Source organism: Malurus melanocephalus, unplaced genomic scaffold (assembly GCF_030028575.1).
Source record: "Malurus melanocephalus ecotype Western Australia unplaced genomic scaffold, MMel_1.1 scaffold_67, whole genome shotgun sequence".
In the NCBI taxonomy this organism is placed as follows: domain Eukaryota; kingdom Metazoa; phylum Chordata; class Aves; order Passeriformes; family Maluridae; genus Malurus; species Malurus melanocephalus.
Genome location: NW_026623299.1, coordinates 1,904,520 through 1,922,555, shown reverse-complemented (window position 1 = coordinate 1,922,555; position 18,036 = coordinate 1,904,520). Strand labels below are relative to the sequence as shown.

General features: G+C 41.3%; 2 protein-coding genes across 2 annotated transcripts in view; one reads left to right on the top strand and one right to left on the bottom strand.

Annotated features, from left to right (window-relative positions):
• ZRANB3 (zinc finger RANBP2-type containing 3) overlaps positions 1 to 6,400 on the top strand; it is a 42,596-nt gene extending 36,196 nt beyond the window's left edge. The window contains exons 16-21 of the mRNA XM_057366551.1: positions 90 to 191; positions 1,036 to 1,178; positions 2,545 to 2,679; positions 3,506 to 3,896; positions 4,298 to 4,429; positions 4,772 to 6,400. Coding sequence (XP_057222534.1) covers positions 90 to 191; positions 1,036 to 1,178; positions 2,545 to 2,679; positions 3,506 to 3,896; positions 4,298 to 4,429; positions 4,772 to 4,870 — 1,002 coding nt within the window. The 3' untranslated portion in view covers positions 4,871 to 6,400. The remainder of the gene's footprint in view (positions 1 to 89; positions 192 to 1,035; positions 1,179 to 2,544; positions 2,680 to 3,505; positions 3,897 to 4,297; positions 4,430 to 4,771) is intronic.
• Positions 6,401 to 6,439: 39 nt separating this feature from the next.
• RAB3GAP1 (RAB3 GTPase activating protein catalytic subunit 1) overlaps positions 6,440 to 18,036 on the bottom strand; it is a 20,838-nt gene continuing 9,241 nt past the window's right edge. The window contains exons 13-24 of the mRNA XM_057366552.1: positions 17,371 to 17,540; positions 16,951 to 17,049; positions 16,466 to 16,638; positions 15,574 to 15,628; positions 14,958 to 15,311; positions 13,743 to 13,880; positions 12,226 to 12,453; positions 11,687 to 11,783; positions 11,499 to 11,602; positions 11,274 to 11,389; positions 10,259 to 10,361; positions 6,440 to 7,558 (exon numbers count right to left, since the gene is read on the bottom strand). Coding sequence (XP_057222535.1) covers positions 7,322 to 7,558; positions 10,259 to 10,361; positions 11,274 to 11,389; positions 11,499 to 11,602; positions 11,687 to 11,783; positions 12,226 to 12,453; positions 13,743 to 13,880; positions 14,958 to 15,311; positions 15,574 to 15,628; positions 16,466 to 16,638; positions 16,951 to 17,049; positions 17,371 to 17,540 — 1,874 coding nt within the window. The 3' untranslated portion in view covers positions 6,440 to 7,321. The remainder of the gene's footprint in view (positions 7,559 to 10,258; positions 10,362 to 11,273; positions 11,390 to 11,498; positions 11,603 to 11,686; positions 11,784 to 12,225; positions 12,454 to 13,742; positions 13,881 to 14,957; positions 15,312 to 15,573; positions 15,629 to 16,465; positions 16,639 to 16,950; positions 17,050 to 17,370; positions 17,541 to 18,036) is intronic.

The window sequence follows — 18,036 nt, the reverse complement described above, 5'->3', positions numbered from 1 at the left end:
TAGGAAGGGAGGAGAATTTACTTGAAACTGATTATTTTTTTTAYATTGTGCTACACTGCATCTGTAAACAAAACTGTTTGTTTGTCTAGGATGGTGAACCACTGAATCATAATTTCATTCCATTGGACATACAGCTGGATAACTGGGAAGATTTACCAGAGACTTTCCAGAATAAAAAAAATCGTGCAYTGGTAAGAACAAATTCTACTGGCACAGCAATATAATTGATACAGAGGAAGTTGACTTACTTTTTAAAACAATAAATGCAGAATGCTTCTAGGCCTTGGGATACAGACAGAGTTTCACCAAAGCAATCTTATAGATGTTGATGTGAATATTAATTATGCAGTCAGTTACTCTGGCAAATTATTGTGCATCATGTTCACRCTGCAGTAGAAGGAATCAACCAGGCATCATTTAATTTCTCATTTACAGGATTAGTAACTAACTTTCATAAGTCAACAAAATAACTTCTTAAAGGTTATGAATTAAATAAGCACAYTATAAATAAGAAAGTTCTAGATTGTATCAGAGCTGCAGGTTTAAGCAGGCCTTCACTCTTATTCTCCCTTTGGTCTGCTAACAATTTTCAAAGCAGAGTCAGGCACAGCTCCACTGAGACATTCRGTTAATTTAGGAATAAAGATCCCATTCATAATGGGGTTTGAGAAGAACACTGCAAACTCAAGTACAGAAATCCAGATTTAAACTGGATGGGAAATATTATCTACTTAACTTAAAATACCATTTTCCAAACAGAAAAACCATCATGTAGGAACAAAATTTGTTTTCATAGGTTCTCCAACACTGYTGGAACTTAAATTTGTAGGAGAGATGCCTGAGTGATTCTGTGAAGCAGCTCCTGAGTGGGTTACACAGATGGGGGGATGAGGATTTGAAGAGCTCCTGGAGACAGCACCTCTGATTGTAGGAGCTGTTTCCAGCCAGTGTTGAATGTACAAATCCACAGCACTTCCACTGGAAGTAGCTCTGTACAAWGTCTGTCCTGCTGCTGACAGCTGTTTTTTCTGCCAGATACTGAGGTTTGTGAAAGAATGGACTCACCTAACAGCAATGAAACAGAAGATTGTTAGAAAAAGTGGTCAGATATTTTGTAGTCCTATTCGTGCTGCAGAGGAATTGTCTAAAAAGCAGTCAGTGGGCAGCAGCACAAAGAGGTATGTGGGGTTTGCTTCTAACTCCTAGTAATTGCTGCAGAAAGTTTGATTTCTTTAATGTGACCTTCAGTGGAATGATGTTGAGTCTAACTGGTCATACAATGATTGTCACATAGTGGCAGACACAGGTTGCCAGGAATGTTGGTAAATCTGTTGGAATGGAARTGTCTCCTTCCCTGCCCAGCTCTGTGCCCTGCTCAGCTGTTCTGCCTTTGCTGCACTGCATGTTTCAACATCTGGAACTTGCCAGGGGTTTTTAAAGGAAAAGCCCTGACCTCAGGGACACAACAGAAAGTAAGAACAAAGCATCATGTTGTTTTCTCTGTCTGGAAGCAGAAATAAATCATTAGCTGCCATCAATGTGTGTTTTATTCATAATTCACAGCCAACTCCAACCCTTTCCAGTACTTGTTTTTCCTTTGAGCAGTTCCRTTCTCTGTGGAGGACACTTCTCAAAACTGTTGCTCTCTTTGCAGAGTGTCACTGAAAAGGACTGGTGTTTGATCCTTGTTAAAATCTAAATGGACCTTTCCACCACTTTCTTCCCCTTCTCTAATGTGCTCTTCCCTGAATGAYATTTGCAGCCTCAGTGTTGTCACTGCTCTGCACAGAACATGTCATGTCTACAGGTTAATTCTCCAAGAGGCCTCTGCAAACCATCTGAAATCTCCTTATTCCCCTCAATCCCTTCTGTTAAATTCCTCAGGGTGACTGTTTYGGCTGTAGGTAAGAATTARGTAAATAAATAGTTTGTAATTCCARTAATATAAGAAGCAGAGGGTTATAAGTGTTTGTTAACATCTTGTCTGATTGTGTCCTTCCACAAAGTGTAGGAAAAATCTGTGAATGGTATAGAAAACCTACCAGGACCTACAGCAGTGTTGTAAGGTGGTGTTTGGCAGATGGTCAGTACAGAGATGTCCTCAGGAGAAGTTGTCTGAATGGTTGTTTCTGGCAATTTTTTACTGCTGAAGAGCAGCAGTAAAACTGCAAGAGTGTTTTACAGGGTTTCACATGAAAATAAAGAAGGGAGATCAAAAATACATAACAGGAGACCTCCAGAGCAACTTCACCTGACTGGAAAATGCTTTTCAGGTTTCACTGTCAGGCAATATCAAAGTGCTGTCACTTTTTGTTATATACAAACCAAGTTTCCTGTTCGCTGGTTAGAATTTGATTTTAGGAAAAGATATTTTATTTAATATGGAAATATATGAAATACATTTTCCTAAACTTTATTCATTTCTCATCCAGAAAATGAGGAATGTTTGTAGAGAATATGCTGTACCAATCTTGCTGCAGCCCAGAGTGAATGTTCTTGAGGGAGMCTGTTCCTTTGGTGCCAGGATTTGTCCCTCTCTCTCAGGTATGTGACCAGGGAGGATGTGGCAGCAGCCTCGCTCTCCAAGGCCAGCAGCAGCGGGGGCAGCGTTCGCCTCATCTCCAAAGGAACTGGGGCTCCTCTGGACAAAGGAAGTGTTTCTCCTGAACCATCCACAAAGTAGGTTTATTAATGCAGTAGAATGATAAAGTTATTTTGCCACAATTTTTTATGGTATAAAACGATTTGCTATGCGTGTCTGCTTTGCTGAAGCGCAATAGTTAGACAAGAAATTTGCTGTAGTGCTAATGAGTCCTGTTTTATTCTTAGAACAATTTAGATTTCATCTGTTGTCTGCTGACAGAGCTGCTAATTAACTGAGTTTGACTAAAGCAAAACAAGAGAATAGTTACATGATTCAGTTAGAGAAAAGAATGTTAGCCCTCCTGTGAGGTCAGCATCAAATTGGGGACACAAAATTTGCTTCTATTCTGCCTCCGAATTTAAAAAAAGGGAGCAATGAAGTGAAAATTCCAAACAGAAATTGTCCTCTTAAAAATTTTATTAATCAAGAAGTGTTTTGAGTAGGAAATTGATAGGCAGGCATAAGGATTGTAAAGAGGAACCAGGATGTTTCTTTTATTACTTCTGTTAATGAAGGGGCTGAAAATTTTACTTTTGCATGTGTACATGCCTGATAGAAATCACCATTTCTTTATGAACACAACATTATTTCAGCTAATAATTCAGTGTACAGATGTTAAGTGTAGTAAGGTGTCCAGAAGAAAAATCTGCCTTGTTATATTGCTGAATTTTAAGTGGAAATGTAAACCAAGTAAAGGATTTGCACTTTGCGGGTTTCTATCTGAGCAAGGTGTTATTTCAATTAAAATTGATTTTTCAGAACATGAAAGGTATCAAATGGAAATACACAATGCCTAAACCCCCATGAACTGGGCTGCTGAGTACCTCCTTTACCCACAGCTGTGCTTTGCTCTGCCAACAGGTTGCCTTCAGAAGCTGGAAATGATCCTTCAGTACATTCAGGGCAGACTGAAGSCAGCAGCTCCTCCCTGTCCCAGGGGTATCTGCAGGCCCTGGACAGCCAGGGGACCCCGCTGTGTCTCAGCTGCCAGCAGCCAACAGCACCACCCCAGCCCGGCTGTCCCGCCCGCGCCTGGGACACGCGCTTCTGCTGCCTCGCCTGCCAGGAGGACTTCTCCATCCGCTCCAGCCAGAGCTACCTCCGCTCCCAAGTGTTCCAGATCGAGCACGGGGTGTGCCAGTGCTGCCAGCACAACGCCCAGCAGCTTTATCTCAGTGTCAGGGATGCACCCAGGAGCCAGAGGAAGCAGCTGCTGGAGAGCTCTTGGATGTCTCACCTTCCCCTTGGGCAGGTAAGGGTTCTGGGGTTCAAGCAGTGAAGCTGATCTGTGTATAGCGAGTTCAGAGACAGCCAAAACTGTTCTTACAGATTTAAGATAGAAAGGTAACCTAGCACCAAAAACAGAACAAGAAAAAACAAGTCCTTAAAAACAATCAAATTATCCACATCCCAGTGTCTTCTAACACCTCTAAAAAGCACAGGCATCAGAGCCCTGATTCAGTRGGGGTGGATGTACAGCTCAGGCTTGGTGAAAACGTGCCAGCTAGTTGTTTCGTGCCCAGTGAGACTAACTAAAAAATGCCAAGGTTGGCTTTCTTTCTCTTGATGCAAACTGTAACTAGCTCTAGTTCCTACAGGAGGCTATCCATGAAGTTCAGTGTCTCACCCCTCCCATGTCCTTGCTTGCTGCAGCTSAATGAGATGATCCGGAGCCCAGCGGAAGGGCAGTTCTGGCAGGTGGACCACATCCAGCCCGTGTACAGCGGAGGAGGACAGTGCTCCCTGGAGAACCTGCAGACTCTGTGCACAGCCTGCCACAGGGAGGTCAGTGGCTGCAGCCAGCAATCCTGGCCCTCTCACAGGGAACAGCAGAGGGAAACTGCACTTAGGCTCCTCCTCAGCCCTGTTCCCTCCTGCTGCAGAACCCCTGTGCTCTCAGCCTCTCTCTCCCATGCAGGTAGAGAGGTGGAAAGGTAGCATTCAACTATTACAATATGACAGTTTCCGCAAGATTTRGGAAAATGTTGCCTTAATAAATATTTGCATTTCATTATGCTGTCACCCGTAAAGTTAGACTGGAGTTTCATTGTGGGCTGGTGTTTTCCACTGGGCATGGTGCTGCCAAGTATCAATATTCAGTGAAATACCCATCTTTCTCTTTTGCAGAGAACTGCAAAACAGGCCAAGGAAAGAAGCCAGCTGAAGAGAAGGTCTTTAGCTACAAAGTATAGCTGTGATATCACCAAATTTTTKGTGAAGAAGTAAAATGCACAATATRCTCAGGTACATTGTAACCCTGGAACCAATACAGTTACAGTTTTCCTCTTGCACTGATTTAACATGCTGTAGCCTATCATATTATTGGTAGAGAGAAGAAAATAAGGAATCAAAGAAATTATTTGTAACACTGATTGTCAGAGTGCATCCAAAGTATTTGCTCATGTTTTTTCGTGGCCCTGGTTTAAAGCTGAACTTCTGTGTGTGATTTTAATGCCATTTTGAAGCACTATGGTTTCTTGCAGCGTAGTTAGGGCTGCAAGAATTTGAGGAAGTTCTGCTGAAACTGCTGGTGGTGTTAAAGGTTTCTGTKKTACTGGGAACTTTATGGACCAAGAKGATGTCTCAGTTTTAATTATTTTTGTTGTTCACATTCCAAAACCATAGAACAGAACACAGTGATTATGACAAAAACTAGCATGAGTGGTTGATTTGTCTCCTCTAATTCTGCTCACCCACCRAAGGCTGACTCTTGGCATGGGCCTGACTTACAGGACTCCAGCATTTAGAACTGATGTCAGTTAAATTCCATTTTTACTTAAAGCAGCTTGTATTAAAATGTTACAGGATAAGGAACATTAAATATAAGCAATTATCTCATCACAGGTAGTTTTTGGAAAATGCTACAGTCAAATTCTCCTTAACAAGATTGCAGAGTGCTGGTAATTTTGGACTGCTTACCCGGCTTGCTTTACAGTTACTTTAAATAAATACAGTTTTTTCTCCTGGTGATTTTTTTARTGCTCTGTCTCTCCTCACCCCTTGAATGCTGTAAGGCATTTGTAAGCTCATAAAGCACAGCTGAACACAACACATCAACTGAGAGTGCAGAGCTGCAATTTCAGCTATATCTTGTTAAAGTGAAAAGCTTTCTGAGTTATCGTTTTGAGAAAAATCCTTGAAGTTATAACTCTTGTTTAGGACAAGGGAGTTGCAGGATTGCACCATTTTCTACAGTCAGACTAACAGGACTTTAGCAGTGTTAATGATGTTTGTGGTGGGTGTCTGAGTATGACAAAGGAATCATCTCTCCAGCAGATTAAAAGGCCAAGCAGGAATAGTCTGATAGCCAAGTGTGAGAGACTTCCAGGTTTATACTTGAGCCTTTACAAGAGTCCACACTGCAGTTTAAGATTTCATTAGAGAGGAGAAAACCAAGACTGTTGGGAAGAAGCTTAACATAAATTTTACTTAATCAGTAAAACAGGAATTATCTCGTGTAAGTCCTTTTAAAGAAACCACACAGTTAAACCAGCAGCTGTATGGGTCTTTATCTTACCCCATTGTCTGAGGTAACACACAAAACAGCTTGAAAAACAAGTTCTGTGACAAGATTTTATCTTGTTAAATCTTCATCCTGAAGAATGTATTTCTACTTCATAGAACTTTATGTGAGGACAAGACTCTGATCTTGGTCCCCTCAAAAAAGTTTTAGGGTAACTCCTGGCATCCTACTACTATCAGCTGAACCCAACTGGCTGTACTCACTCTAGTCACAATGTCCTTCCTGGGTCAGATTGTGCAAGGAGTATATGGAAAAACATGGAAATCCCGAGAGCCAACAGTAATTTTTTATTTATTGAGTAATGTCCACAATACTGAGGCTTTTTGTACATTTGTAAAGTAATGCTGATTTTTACTGATTCTCAGACAGATGAAGGTCACTGTAAAGCAACATTGGCACATGTAGGGTGAGGGGCCAGAAGTGACAGAGCTCTCCCCTCTCCCATGGATGACACAGAGCTCAGGTCTCAGTAGACACCGAGTTGCTCACAGTGGAACACCCCCGGGCTGTCATTTCCATACAACTTTGGCCCGTGCACACAGGGAATGACACAAAGTATCCCAACCCCTCAGTGATCCACTGCAGCCTGCCAGTCAGGCTCACTGTCCCCTTAGTTCCGTCGGGGAGAAGTGACATTTTTTGGACAACTAATGCCAGCAGAGCTTTGCATGAACTAGAGAGTGAACTGTACACTTTAAATAAAAATAAGGATATTTTAGAAGTACTTGAAACAGTGATTAACCAAAAAATACTGGGCTCTGTAATTATGATTAGTAATAAATATAAATTACTTAATGTTTATATATATATCAATTTAAGTAGACTAATGTCACTTGATAAAGTCTGATCCTGAAGTGTAAAGCAGCACATTCTGCATGAATTTCAAGATGAATATTTGCACACAGCCCACTCAGGTCCATAATGAAACAAGCTAATGCAAAGAAAGGAAAATATGCTCCCTTTGGCCTGAGAGTTTGTAACCACTCCTGAAGCCATTCCAAACCTCCGAGATGAGTTGCTACAGCCATCCCTCACGGCGGCCCATCCAATCCTTGGGGAGCAGCGCTGTCTGCAGTGCTCGCCAGTCCATCTGCAGCTCTCCCAGCCCGCGGGCAATGAGTCCCACGCCGCTCGGGAGGGCACAGGATGGCCGATCAGAAGAAGGTGGTGTCCGCAGAGAAGGCCCCCGCCAGGCGGAAATCCTCGCGGGTCAGGACGCTGTACATGCGCTGCGGCAGCGCCTTGGAGTAGGGGGCGGGCCGGGGCACCGAGGTGCGCAGGATCACCTCCCGGCCCGTGGGCGGGGGGAACTCGGACTGCACCCCCTGCCTGCGCTCCTCCTGCGAGCCCGAGCGCCGCAGCTCCTCCTCCAGCGGCGGCACGGAMGGAACCTGCGGCGAGAGCACAGGGACAGTGACAGGCAGGCTGCAGCCTCACACTGGGATTCAGAAAACAGCTCTCAAGGGGAACAGAGAAGATTAGAAATGGGGAACACATAAAGAGGCTTTATGTGTACACAGAGCAAGGCACTAATGGGATGCCAGGAAATAAAGCAAATAATCGGATGGAAGAACCCTCGTGTGGATGGTGAAGCTCTGCCTAGATGATGTTCCTGATGTTGTGGCAGCGTGAAGCAAGGATTGTGATCAGAGGGAATGGCCCCCTGTCAGGCAGGGTGCTCTCCTCAGCTCCCTGTGGCTACAGAAGGCCAAGCCAGCCTCCTCTAAAATCATCAGTGCCACTACTGCAGCCCTGTCACCTGCCTTTCAGACTCCAGCAAACCGAGGGATGAGCTCATGGCCAGAGCACCCTGCTGAAACCACACTGCAGAGCAAGAGACACTGCACAATCCCCAGTGGTGCTCAGTGCCTCAGAGCCAGCAGCARCAACTCTGATGGCTGGATACTGGAAGAAGGGCTGGCATGCCCAATAAAGGTTCCCTAATTACGTATTCCTATGGATACACACACCCCCACCARTACCCTAGCAGGGTCCTTTCTAGCTGAAGCATGTACAACTCCAYATTGGCAATGCCACTGAGATGTGGCAGAAGCCACTGACTGCCCCTCSTGGTCCTTGACAGCTGTCCCTCTGCTCCCACCCCTTTCCCAGGAGCAGGGGGACCCGGCCCCACTGAGCTCTGAAATCTGTGCTACAGACCCCACCAGGRGCAAGTGCCACATGTTCCCACAAGAACAGCTCGAGGAAACCAACAGAGAGGATGTTCCCTGTGCTACACTTTACCAGTTACTCCATTTCTTTCCCAAATATCTCTGTCCAAAAAGTTCCAGAGCTTCAGGCAGTACTAGTATTGGGAATGAAGCATCCAGCTACTTGTCCCACCACTATCTCCCCCCACAACATCAACAAACAAACAGTGGTGGCACCAGAGAAGAATATAAAGGCATGGCCACATATKTCACCATCAGAAAACATCAATACTCACTTGAAGAAATGTTTTTTGCTTGGTTGGGTTTTTAATTTTTTTTTGTTTTGAGAGGGATTTTTAGTTTGTTGGGTTTTTTTTAATTAAACATTTTGCTTTCTTTTCACTGCATGTTATTAGGCTCTAAAAATAAAGTGTGAATGCAGAAAAACCATTCTGGAAACACAAAGTTATTTTTATGCTCAACATATGAACACCAGTACAAACTAAATCCGGCTGCTGCACTGTATCTACCAGAAGGTTCAGCTCTATGCAGAGAAGATGAGAGGGAAAGGAGGGACAAAGTTGGTTACCTCATCAGAAGATTCAGTCAGCTTGGAAGGGGATGAGAAAAGAACCAGTGATGAAAGACAGAAACAAAGGCAAGTCAGAGGTGACTTACAAGAGGTTAGGAGGAGACTGTAGGTTTAAGAGACATCATGCACTCTACTTCCAAGGACATGCACTGTCTATCAGAATTTTCCTGAGAAAACTTGAGAAYAGAACACATTATACATAGCTCAGAGAAGAGTCCAGGTTCAAAAGGTAACGAAAACGAAATTCATTCCACTTCTATTTACCAAATGCTCTCCACTGAAATAACTCATGGCAGATTAAACACAAAGCGGGGTTTGTAGCAAGTTGGCTCCTGTCCCACTAAGAAGTCTTCATTAACACTGACCAGTTACTAGTGGGAAGTAWCTGTAACCCTGCTTTAGGTGTCTCAAAACAAAATAAACCCATAAAACCTGCACACATCTTAATGCTAGAAACTTAGCTTTGAAAACACACTGCCTCTGTCTTAAAGAGGCAAGTGCATACATGTGTACACACTGATGGGGCACAGTCCTGGGCTTTACAGGGGAGTCTGTAAGGGTGGCTGGTTGGCATGTGGAGATTTGCAACCACATATTCCCTAGAGACTGGAAGAATCAGTGTCCTGATTTTCATTCCTCAGAATAACCATAGTCTGTTTTCAGAATGGTCCTTTTTATGCTGAATTGCAAAATGCAGATTATTATAAAAGGWTTGATCCTTTTAAAGTGTTTAACACCCAATCACAACATTTTTCCAGCAATTATTTCCAAATGAGATTTCAGGCTGCTACCTTGTTACTTTCAGGCTAATTATTCCGAAGACTGCTTAAGAGAAAAAGGCAACATTTATATCAATATCAGCAAGAAAACAGATGCAACACTGGCAACAGGTAAATTGAATGCAGTCCAACTGAAAAAGAACTCAAACTTCCTAAGCATGCTGGTTTCCACAGAAGAAATCTCAAGTATTCCAAGTATAAGCCTCAGTTGAAGAAGTTACTCCTTCTAAAATATATAATATTACCACCAGTTTTCTACATTCCTGTGTCAAACAATCAACACTTGATCTTGCTGTGATAAGGCAGGAATTTGTGCCTTAATAGCATTACTGATGTTGCTATTTGAAGAACATTAAGCATTACTGACACCTYTATCTACCAGGTGGCTTCAGTTGTTTAACATCCCAGGTCACTCACTCTTCTTTGTCTTGCGAGGTTCTGTTATTGCCCTAATCATGTTGAACACCACAAAAATACCTCAAGCACATTTATGACAATACATGCAGATATGCAGACAAAATACACTGGCACCATGATAACTCATTGCCTTATTCTGGTTCTCTCTCTTACCCTCTGAGCATTCACAAACAGTTTGTGAATGATGCTGCCAGCAGGTCCTCTTCCTGCACCAACAACTGACACTTCTGGCTGCTCCAGGAGACTGTTTACAAATCTGATGGAACAAACGATTGAAAATGAAAAAGGAATGTTTAATTCTCAGCCAGATCCAGTGTGCTGATCTAAACCCATGCCAGGGCCTTCACCAAGCAGCCTTTGCTCAGGGTTAGAACTGAYAGATTCTCTTAATTCTCTCTTCTAAAAGTTTAAGGAAAAACTTCTTCTCTCAGTTACCTAAGAAGGGAAGCCAGGCTCCTAATGCAGATGTATAAAATCAACAGGAAAGCCTCCATGGTGTTGGCTATGCAGAACTATTAACAGTGTGACAATTTTCTTTAGCACAAAGACATTACTTGGTCAGACATCACATCTCTGAACTCTCAACATGTACTGCACAAATGTCATCTCTCCCTCCCAGCACAACAGCAAGAAGTTAACTCGGGTTTTGTAACATATTAGTCATCTTGAGCAGCAAGTAAATAATCTGACAGCAGGTAGTGAGGCAAGGGAACATTCCTTGTCACTTCCCATTCAGAGCTCCACAGTGATGTTTTACATCAGCAGGGAGACAAGAAAAAGAAAACAACTTTGGAAGTGGCTATTTTATTCCATATTATTTAGAAAAAATACTAAATTTCTAGTCCTAATTTTACTGCTATGGTAATGAAATTCATCAAATATAACTTTTATATACACAAAAAAAATTATGCAAGTACTATCAAGATAAAACCAAATTCTATTAAAAAACCTGGATCACATGTTTTCAAATAGATGCTTAATTGGAAGAGCACCCACACACATCATCTCTAGACAGTCTAGTGACAGGGATACTCAAATATGATTCCTAAGTATTTCTTTATTGTCCCCATTTCTGTCTGTTGGTAATTTTGGAAAGTACAAACAAGGTCATCAGAGGAAAACCAAAACAATACAGTTTCAGAAAAGAATTGAAAAAAAAACCAGTCACCTTTGTAGACCTTCTTTCTCCTCTTCATTTTCACATTTCTCCACTCCAAATTTTGCTTTGAGAGACCTTGCTCTGGCAATGATGGCTTCCACACTCATAATCTGAGCGATGATTTCCTGCAAGAGTTTAATAAAAGGGAAAATTATAACTATCTTCTTTTAACATTCCCAAGGACACTGCAAAAGTCTATCAGGTTTTCAGCCCCAGCCAGTAAAAAAGCCTTACTTCCAACTTCTTGTCCTCTGGACTTGGGAAACGTAGCACTTTACTGGAATGGGATATTATCTGCTTAATAATCTTCTTAACTGAAGATATATCTTCTAGTGCTTCTATTAGAAGGAAAGAAACAAAGTTGTAATTATTGCATCACTGGTCCCCATAAAGATCTTAATAATTCATTAAACATTATTTACCTTCATCCTTTACCTTGAGTACAGCTGCATGGATGATGCAAGGCAGGAGATGCCTTGCAAGATCGGCTGGTTTCTGAACTGCAAGGTAATGAAGCACCTGCAACATTAAAAAAATTATTATTTTAGTGACCTAAACTACACCCAAAAGATAAGGTTAACTATGAAAAGATGAATTCAGAAGAATGGAACACTACTGTAAGACAGGACTTGACAGGCAGCTTTACATGAATCTTCAGTCCCAAATTACTGTGCTAAGAAACTAAAACGTTGCTAACACATATGCAAGTAAAAATCTGGTTTATTTACTAATAATTCAAAGAAATACCTAAGTAACAGTGGGTGTTTTTAAGCACTTCCAATACCCTCCTGACCAGCAGCAGGAATTTCCAACTAACCCTAAGCCATGCACAAAACAGTTCAGTAACTCCAAGGACACAGGGCAAGGACTTTAACGTTAGTGTTTAAATGCAGCAGGGGGAAGAAGGAAGGGCTGCAGGAAGCATCACAGACCAGACTGGCACCAGCCCCAGAGCTTTCACCTTCTCAGCCTCCCTGGTGTCATCAAAGAGCCTCTTCTGCCTCCGTGCTGGGACTGGCTTTGCYGTCTCCCAGGCCTCCACCCACATGTTGCTGGGAATCTTCATCCGGGCACTCAGCTCGCCCTTAATGACTTTATTGCCCTTCTCATCAACCACCTCCTCCTCRATGTAGTCCCGAGGCGAGTACCACCTCACAAAATCCTCCAGACAACAGCCAGGATTAGCTGCCTGCAGGGAAGAGAAGGCAGAAAATTTGTTCCTAGAAAAGCCTATAAAAACATGACAGCCTGGGTAGGGAAGGCAATATGGCTTTGTGGGTAGAGCATAGACTAAGAGACAAAACTCAGGGAATTCTTCAGGCCACAGCCAACAAATTGTACAGCAGGACAGAGATGTGGGAGGGTGAGGGAAAAAAAACATAAAGCAAGACAATGGAAAGGGGTAARACCCACATCATCATCCACAGCAACAAAAAAAATCACCTCATCACCCACAAAATGTACATACATTACATTCATCATTTATTTCAAGATCAGAATTATACTGTTACAATTCTACCAGGCATCTGACACATGCCAAAAATAGGAGTTTTCGCTAATTCAATTCTATACAACCTTATCCCATGAAAAACTACAAGAATTACTGGGCTGCCTAAGTATGCTTTCAGCACTGACTTTCCATCTTTTAACATTCCAGAGACAAAATTCACCTTTTCTTCCTCTTTTAAAAAGGAATTAAAAAAACAATCTTCCCCAAACAAGAATAAATTCATTTTTCATAGGTGCAATATCAACACAATTATGTACATCCATAGGTCCAGAACATAAAAGGAAACCCAGTTTTCTATTTGATGTACCTATGAAGTATGTGCGCACCTGTGCTTCAAATTATGGTTCTGCATTATTACTTTTAGAATTTTTAGATTTCTTGCACCATATACATAAAACTTCAACATATACCTAATATGCTATGAGTCACTGTTAATAAACTGTTATTGTTGTGTTATAAATATCTTAAATGTACAGCACATTATATCTTTTTATCACAAACACTACAATAATTAAAAAAATATAAATAGCTATTTCATTACAGAATCTCCAATCTGTTTCGTGTTGAGCTCCTGTGATAACAGCAATAGATGTGCTCTTAGCTCCCTCTGCAGAGCTCAGACAGGAAATGGAACAAATTACCCAAAACCACAGCTACTCCAGTCCCAACTCAATGAACAGCTGTTTTAATTTGTAATTCACAATTGATCAGATGTATGTTTGATGTGTTTTTTCCCTTCCCACAGACATTGTGTACATTTACTGGGATTTTTTTTTACAGCATAATAGACCACATTGTCACAGATTTTAAAATGTTCCAGCAGTTTTACCAATAGACTTTTATTTTCAACTGATTTGAAACAGTTTTGTGGAGAAAAAAAAACTTAGAAGCATCCAGCACAAGCAAGAGGGACAGTTTAATTAAGAAGAAAGCAATCTAATCTCACAGAACTGTCCAAGCAGCRCTACCTTAAAAGACTCCATGTCTGAGAGCAGGCAGGCGCTCTGCATGCGCGCCCGGAGATGAGCACCCTCTGCCGATGTYCCCAGCTTTGCCAGCACCTCAGACTGCTCCTCCAGCAGGTCTTCAGTCATGGGGGCTGGCTCCTGTGACATGGAAACACACASGGTTACACACAGCCTCTCCTGGACTCAGCCCTTAGCGAGGGAGGAGAAGCAGGAAGCTCCCTCTAACCAGAAATCCATTCTACTTCATTTGTACCAAAGGAAATAATCACAATTTTCTACTGCTTAAAGAGTTCAGTCTCAAGTTGTGCACTGACAAAAAGAAACTAAACAGAAAATAACCTGGGAATGAAATAACAATGTAAGGATATATTGTTAAAATGGCAAAATCCAGATGAAATCCAGGAAGTGTTTGACTGGTACAATTTTGCTGAGATGGATGAAAATCTACCCAAAGCAATGTAGAATTTTTSCTGTTGATACTGTCAGCACATAATTAATTGAGAATGTTTTGCCTGACTACTCTCTGCTCATATGTTTTACACAAGCAAAGTGACATTAATTAAGAGTAMTTTCTCTCAGGAGAATAAAAACCACTGTATTCTTTGTGCACGGCTGATTTCAAACTACTTCCTGCGACAGCACCACTTCCTATTTCATCCTTTGTCACTCTGCAGGAAAGCCTGTTAATGTCAGGTAGCATTTCTAGTTGTTTGATGATAAATCTGCTTTAGAGAATGGCACCAAAACTGATGATTTGCACCTTTTAGATGTCAGCTGAGAAATTTAAAAAAATACAGCAGCAAAACTGATCCAGTACTCAGCAAAGTCAGGTAGAAATCTCCACGGTGGAAATACCACAGCAGTTCCTATCTCACAGGAAAGAAAGTAAAGAGGAGATGGAGGATGCCTCAAGAACTAGAAATAAAAGGACCCCCAATATCAAGGTAGGCAAGGAAGCTTAATTCTTGCTTAAAAATTTTGTTTGGAGTGAAATTTAGGAAGGAAACTYACTCTCAAATAAAACAAAGCGCATGTGAGATTAACAGCCTCATTAAGTTTCAAAAATTAAAAACAAGGTCTTAGGCCAAAAACACTCAGCAATTTCAACAACAGGCAAGGCTGTAACCTGCAAATTATTCACAGTTTCACAATGCCAGGTATGAGCCACCTTCTGTGTATTGTACTGTCCATCTGGCTCAGCTCCTGCTCCCTCACCTGTGTTATTGGAACATAGAGWGGCTCTCCTGGATGCAGCAGCATCAGTTTCCCATGTGGATGCAGACGACCCTCTGGTTTTAAGTTTGCAGGCTCTTTTGCTCCTTTCTTGCCATTTTCCTGTCCATTTCCTTTAAGATCTTCTGTGTCACTGAGACATTCAAAAAATTCCTCTTCACTGTCACTCCACGATTCCCAAGACTTCCCAAATTCTTTTTCCTTGTCAGTGTTATCTCCAGAGTGGTCACCTCCTTTTGCACCATCACCAGAAGCACCACTAGGTGAACGATCAGACATGCTMCCCCTCTTCCCCTCATCTCTTGCTTTCTTCCTTTCAATGCAACAATTTAACATCTGACAAGTTAAAGGAACAAAAAAATTAATTATTTACCAATTACTTCTTTTATGGAGACAATCATACAGAAAAACTTGGAGAGTCAGTGAAAAGGTCTTACAATTCTAAAAGATAATTATTCCATTGCACTTGTTGCTGTAACAAAAATTTTTCCCAAGAAATGCATTCCACAYCCAACAAATACAAGCACAACTAAATCTATTTAGCTAATAATTGCAGTTTCCTTAGGAGAAAAATCATTCTTACATTTGGGATATTTACCTGAAGTTTCTGATGCAGTAAACAACATCTCAGATCTGGAGAGCCATTAGCTAATCTAACAAAAGGCAGAAGTGTAACCATTATCAGTAATAAAGTTGAATCTTTCACGCACGTGGTYTTAAATCACATGAAATCTCAAAGACGGACAAATATCCACACTGAACCCATCCCCACCATTTCAATTACACAGGTCTTCTATTGTCTCAGTAAACAAGCCCAGATTTAAACTACATTTTTTTCCTAGAGGTCATTTCAGAAGCTCAGAGATCACTCACACTAGTATGAAACACCCGGCCTTTCCTGGTCAGTTTTCCRATTGGAAGTTAAAAAGGTAACTGTTTTCAAACAGAAATTAAGCACCTTTGTATTTTTAAAACTGCAAYGTATTACAGTGATTGCAATGTATTTCAGCTTCTATTTTATCTATTAGTGCAAGCATTTCAAAGTACAAGCTAGTAATTAAATGGCCAGTCCATCCCATCAACCAAAAAAAAAAAAAACAAAACCAACTAAAACAACCAAAGTACCACAAGCCTAAAAGTAGGATATATTATTGCTCTATCTTCTCTTTACTTGGGACAGCTCCCTTAGAAGAGAGGTGAAACTACACCACAGTAGGTTTTTTTCCCCACCCTCATTCACACAGTGGAGTGAATCTCTAAGTTGAGGCTCCCTAGGCATCTTGAAGTTTTCAAACGAGGGCACAGATGCTTTTCCCTGATCCTTGCCCTTTCTTGCATTAAGGAAGCAGGAAAATAAATATAAAGTATAGCATCTGCAATTAAAAAAAAACCCCAAAATTGTATGTTTCAAAGTCACAGTGACCTCACTCAGTTCCTGGAACAAAGAACATTTTCTTTGACAAAGGAGMAACAACAACCATCAATCTTACCCTGGAATAAGGTAGTTGTTCTCCCATCTGTAGCGCATTTCCAGCACAAACTCTTGCCAGAGGTGTGCCACTCCTTTGACTCCTCCATGGTAGAAGTTTATCATACAAAGACATAAAGCTAACTTGTATGTCAGACTGTCAGAGGGAGCAGACTTAAACTGACTGAAGAGATTCTAAGGAAGAAATAAAAGAAAACAAACATAGAAACAATGGCATTTTTTCAAAACCATATTTTGAAACTTTCTTGTTTGTCAATGTAAGCGGCTAAGCAACATTTTAAGCTTAGATACCAAAAACTACAGCCTTTGGAAGAGAAAAGAAATTAAAGAAACAGAAATAATCACTTTTTTTACCTATAGATTCCACAAAAGTAAATTTCTCTTTCCAAAAGTTAACTATTACAAGGTGTAGGGCAACCACAGCAAAGTCTGTATGCATACACACTTAAAATTGCTTTCTCTCTCATGTCAGTCAGTACAACTTACATAATCTTCATTTTCTGGAGGAGGATTGCTTCCTGCTGAAGTGCTAGCTCTGTTTTCATACCCATCTATAAGTTTCTCAGCGGCATCAGGAAATAAGAACTTGAAGAAAAAAAAAATTAATCTTCCATCAGTATGGTTTTCCCACTTTTCCCACTTACTTCATTAAACTACTGCTGGCTCCATACCAGCAATCCCTCTAATTAAAACCATTAGCAGTGTTCAGAGATCRGTTTTAGTCCATTTATACTACACAGACTTGCAACAACTTGGGCCATCTCAAGGAGCTGATAAATGCAATTCAAATAAAACAACTGTCATCAGATACCTTTAAATCTGTTATATGCTATAAATCAAATGCATCAGTGGCAGCACAAAACCCAAGTGCTCTCTGAATCCCATGTGCATGGACAGCTCACTCACCAGGAGAATGGTGTTCAGCACATCATTGTTTAAAGGAGACTCATCCACACCTCTGTGCTTGCGGATCTTTTTCTTGGCACTGTGAACCATATTTGTGACTGATAATTTGTGGATTGGGACTGGTGCTGGCTCTGTGAGCTTTGACAGTGCGTGAGTAATATCAGCAACCTCTAGCAAATATAATAAAAGCAATTAGAACAACATAAAACAAACCAGCACTAGAACATGTCTCTTTAAAAGTTCACCTGTCTTATTCAGCCTGTTTAGCTTGTATTAATTTTTAACCCCCTGTGAAACAGAGCTGCACCTTTGCTGGCAGGTTCCATGCCTGACATTCACTGWTCTTGGCAAATACAAGCAGCRGAAGGAGATSACAAATGAGTCACAGACTGCCCTTRATTTAATTCACCAAATAAAATCTAGACAGAGCTGGCTGCAGACAGKGCCTGCTACCTGCTCTAGTAGCACTGTTACTGCAGTTACCAACAGAACATCACAGAAGCCTGCTGAACACTCAGTGTTACAACCTGGTTCATACATCATACCAATAAACATACTGGAGGTAACAAAGACTGCTCGAGTATATGCAAAAGCTTTAGACAATTCTTAAATAAATTCTGTATTAGCCACTGACCYTACACTGTGTAAGCACAATTCTGTTTTACA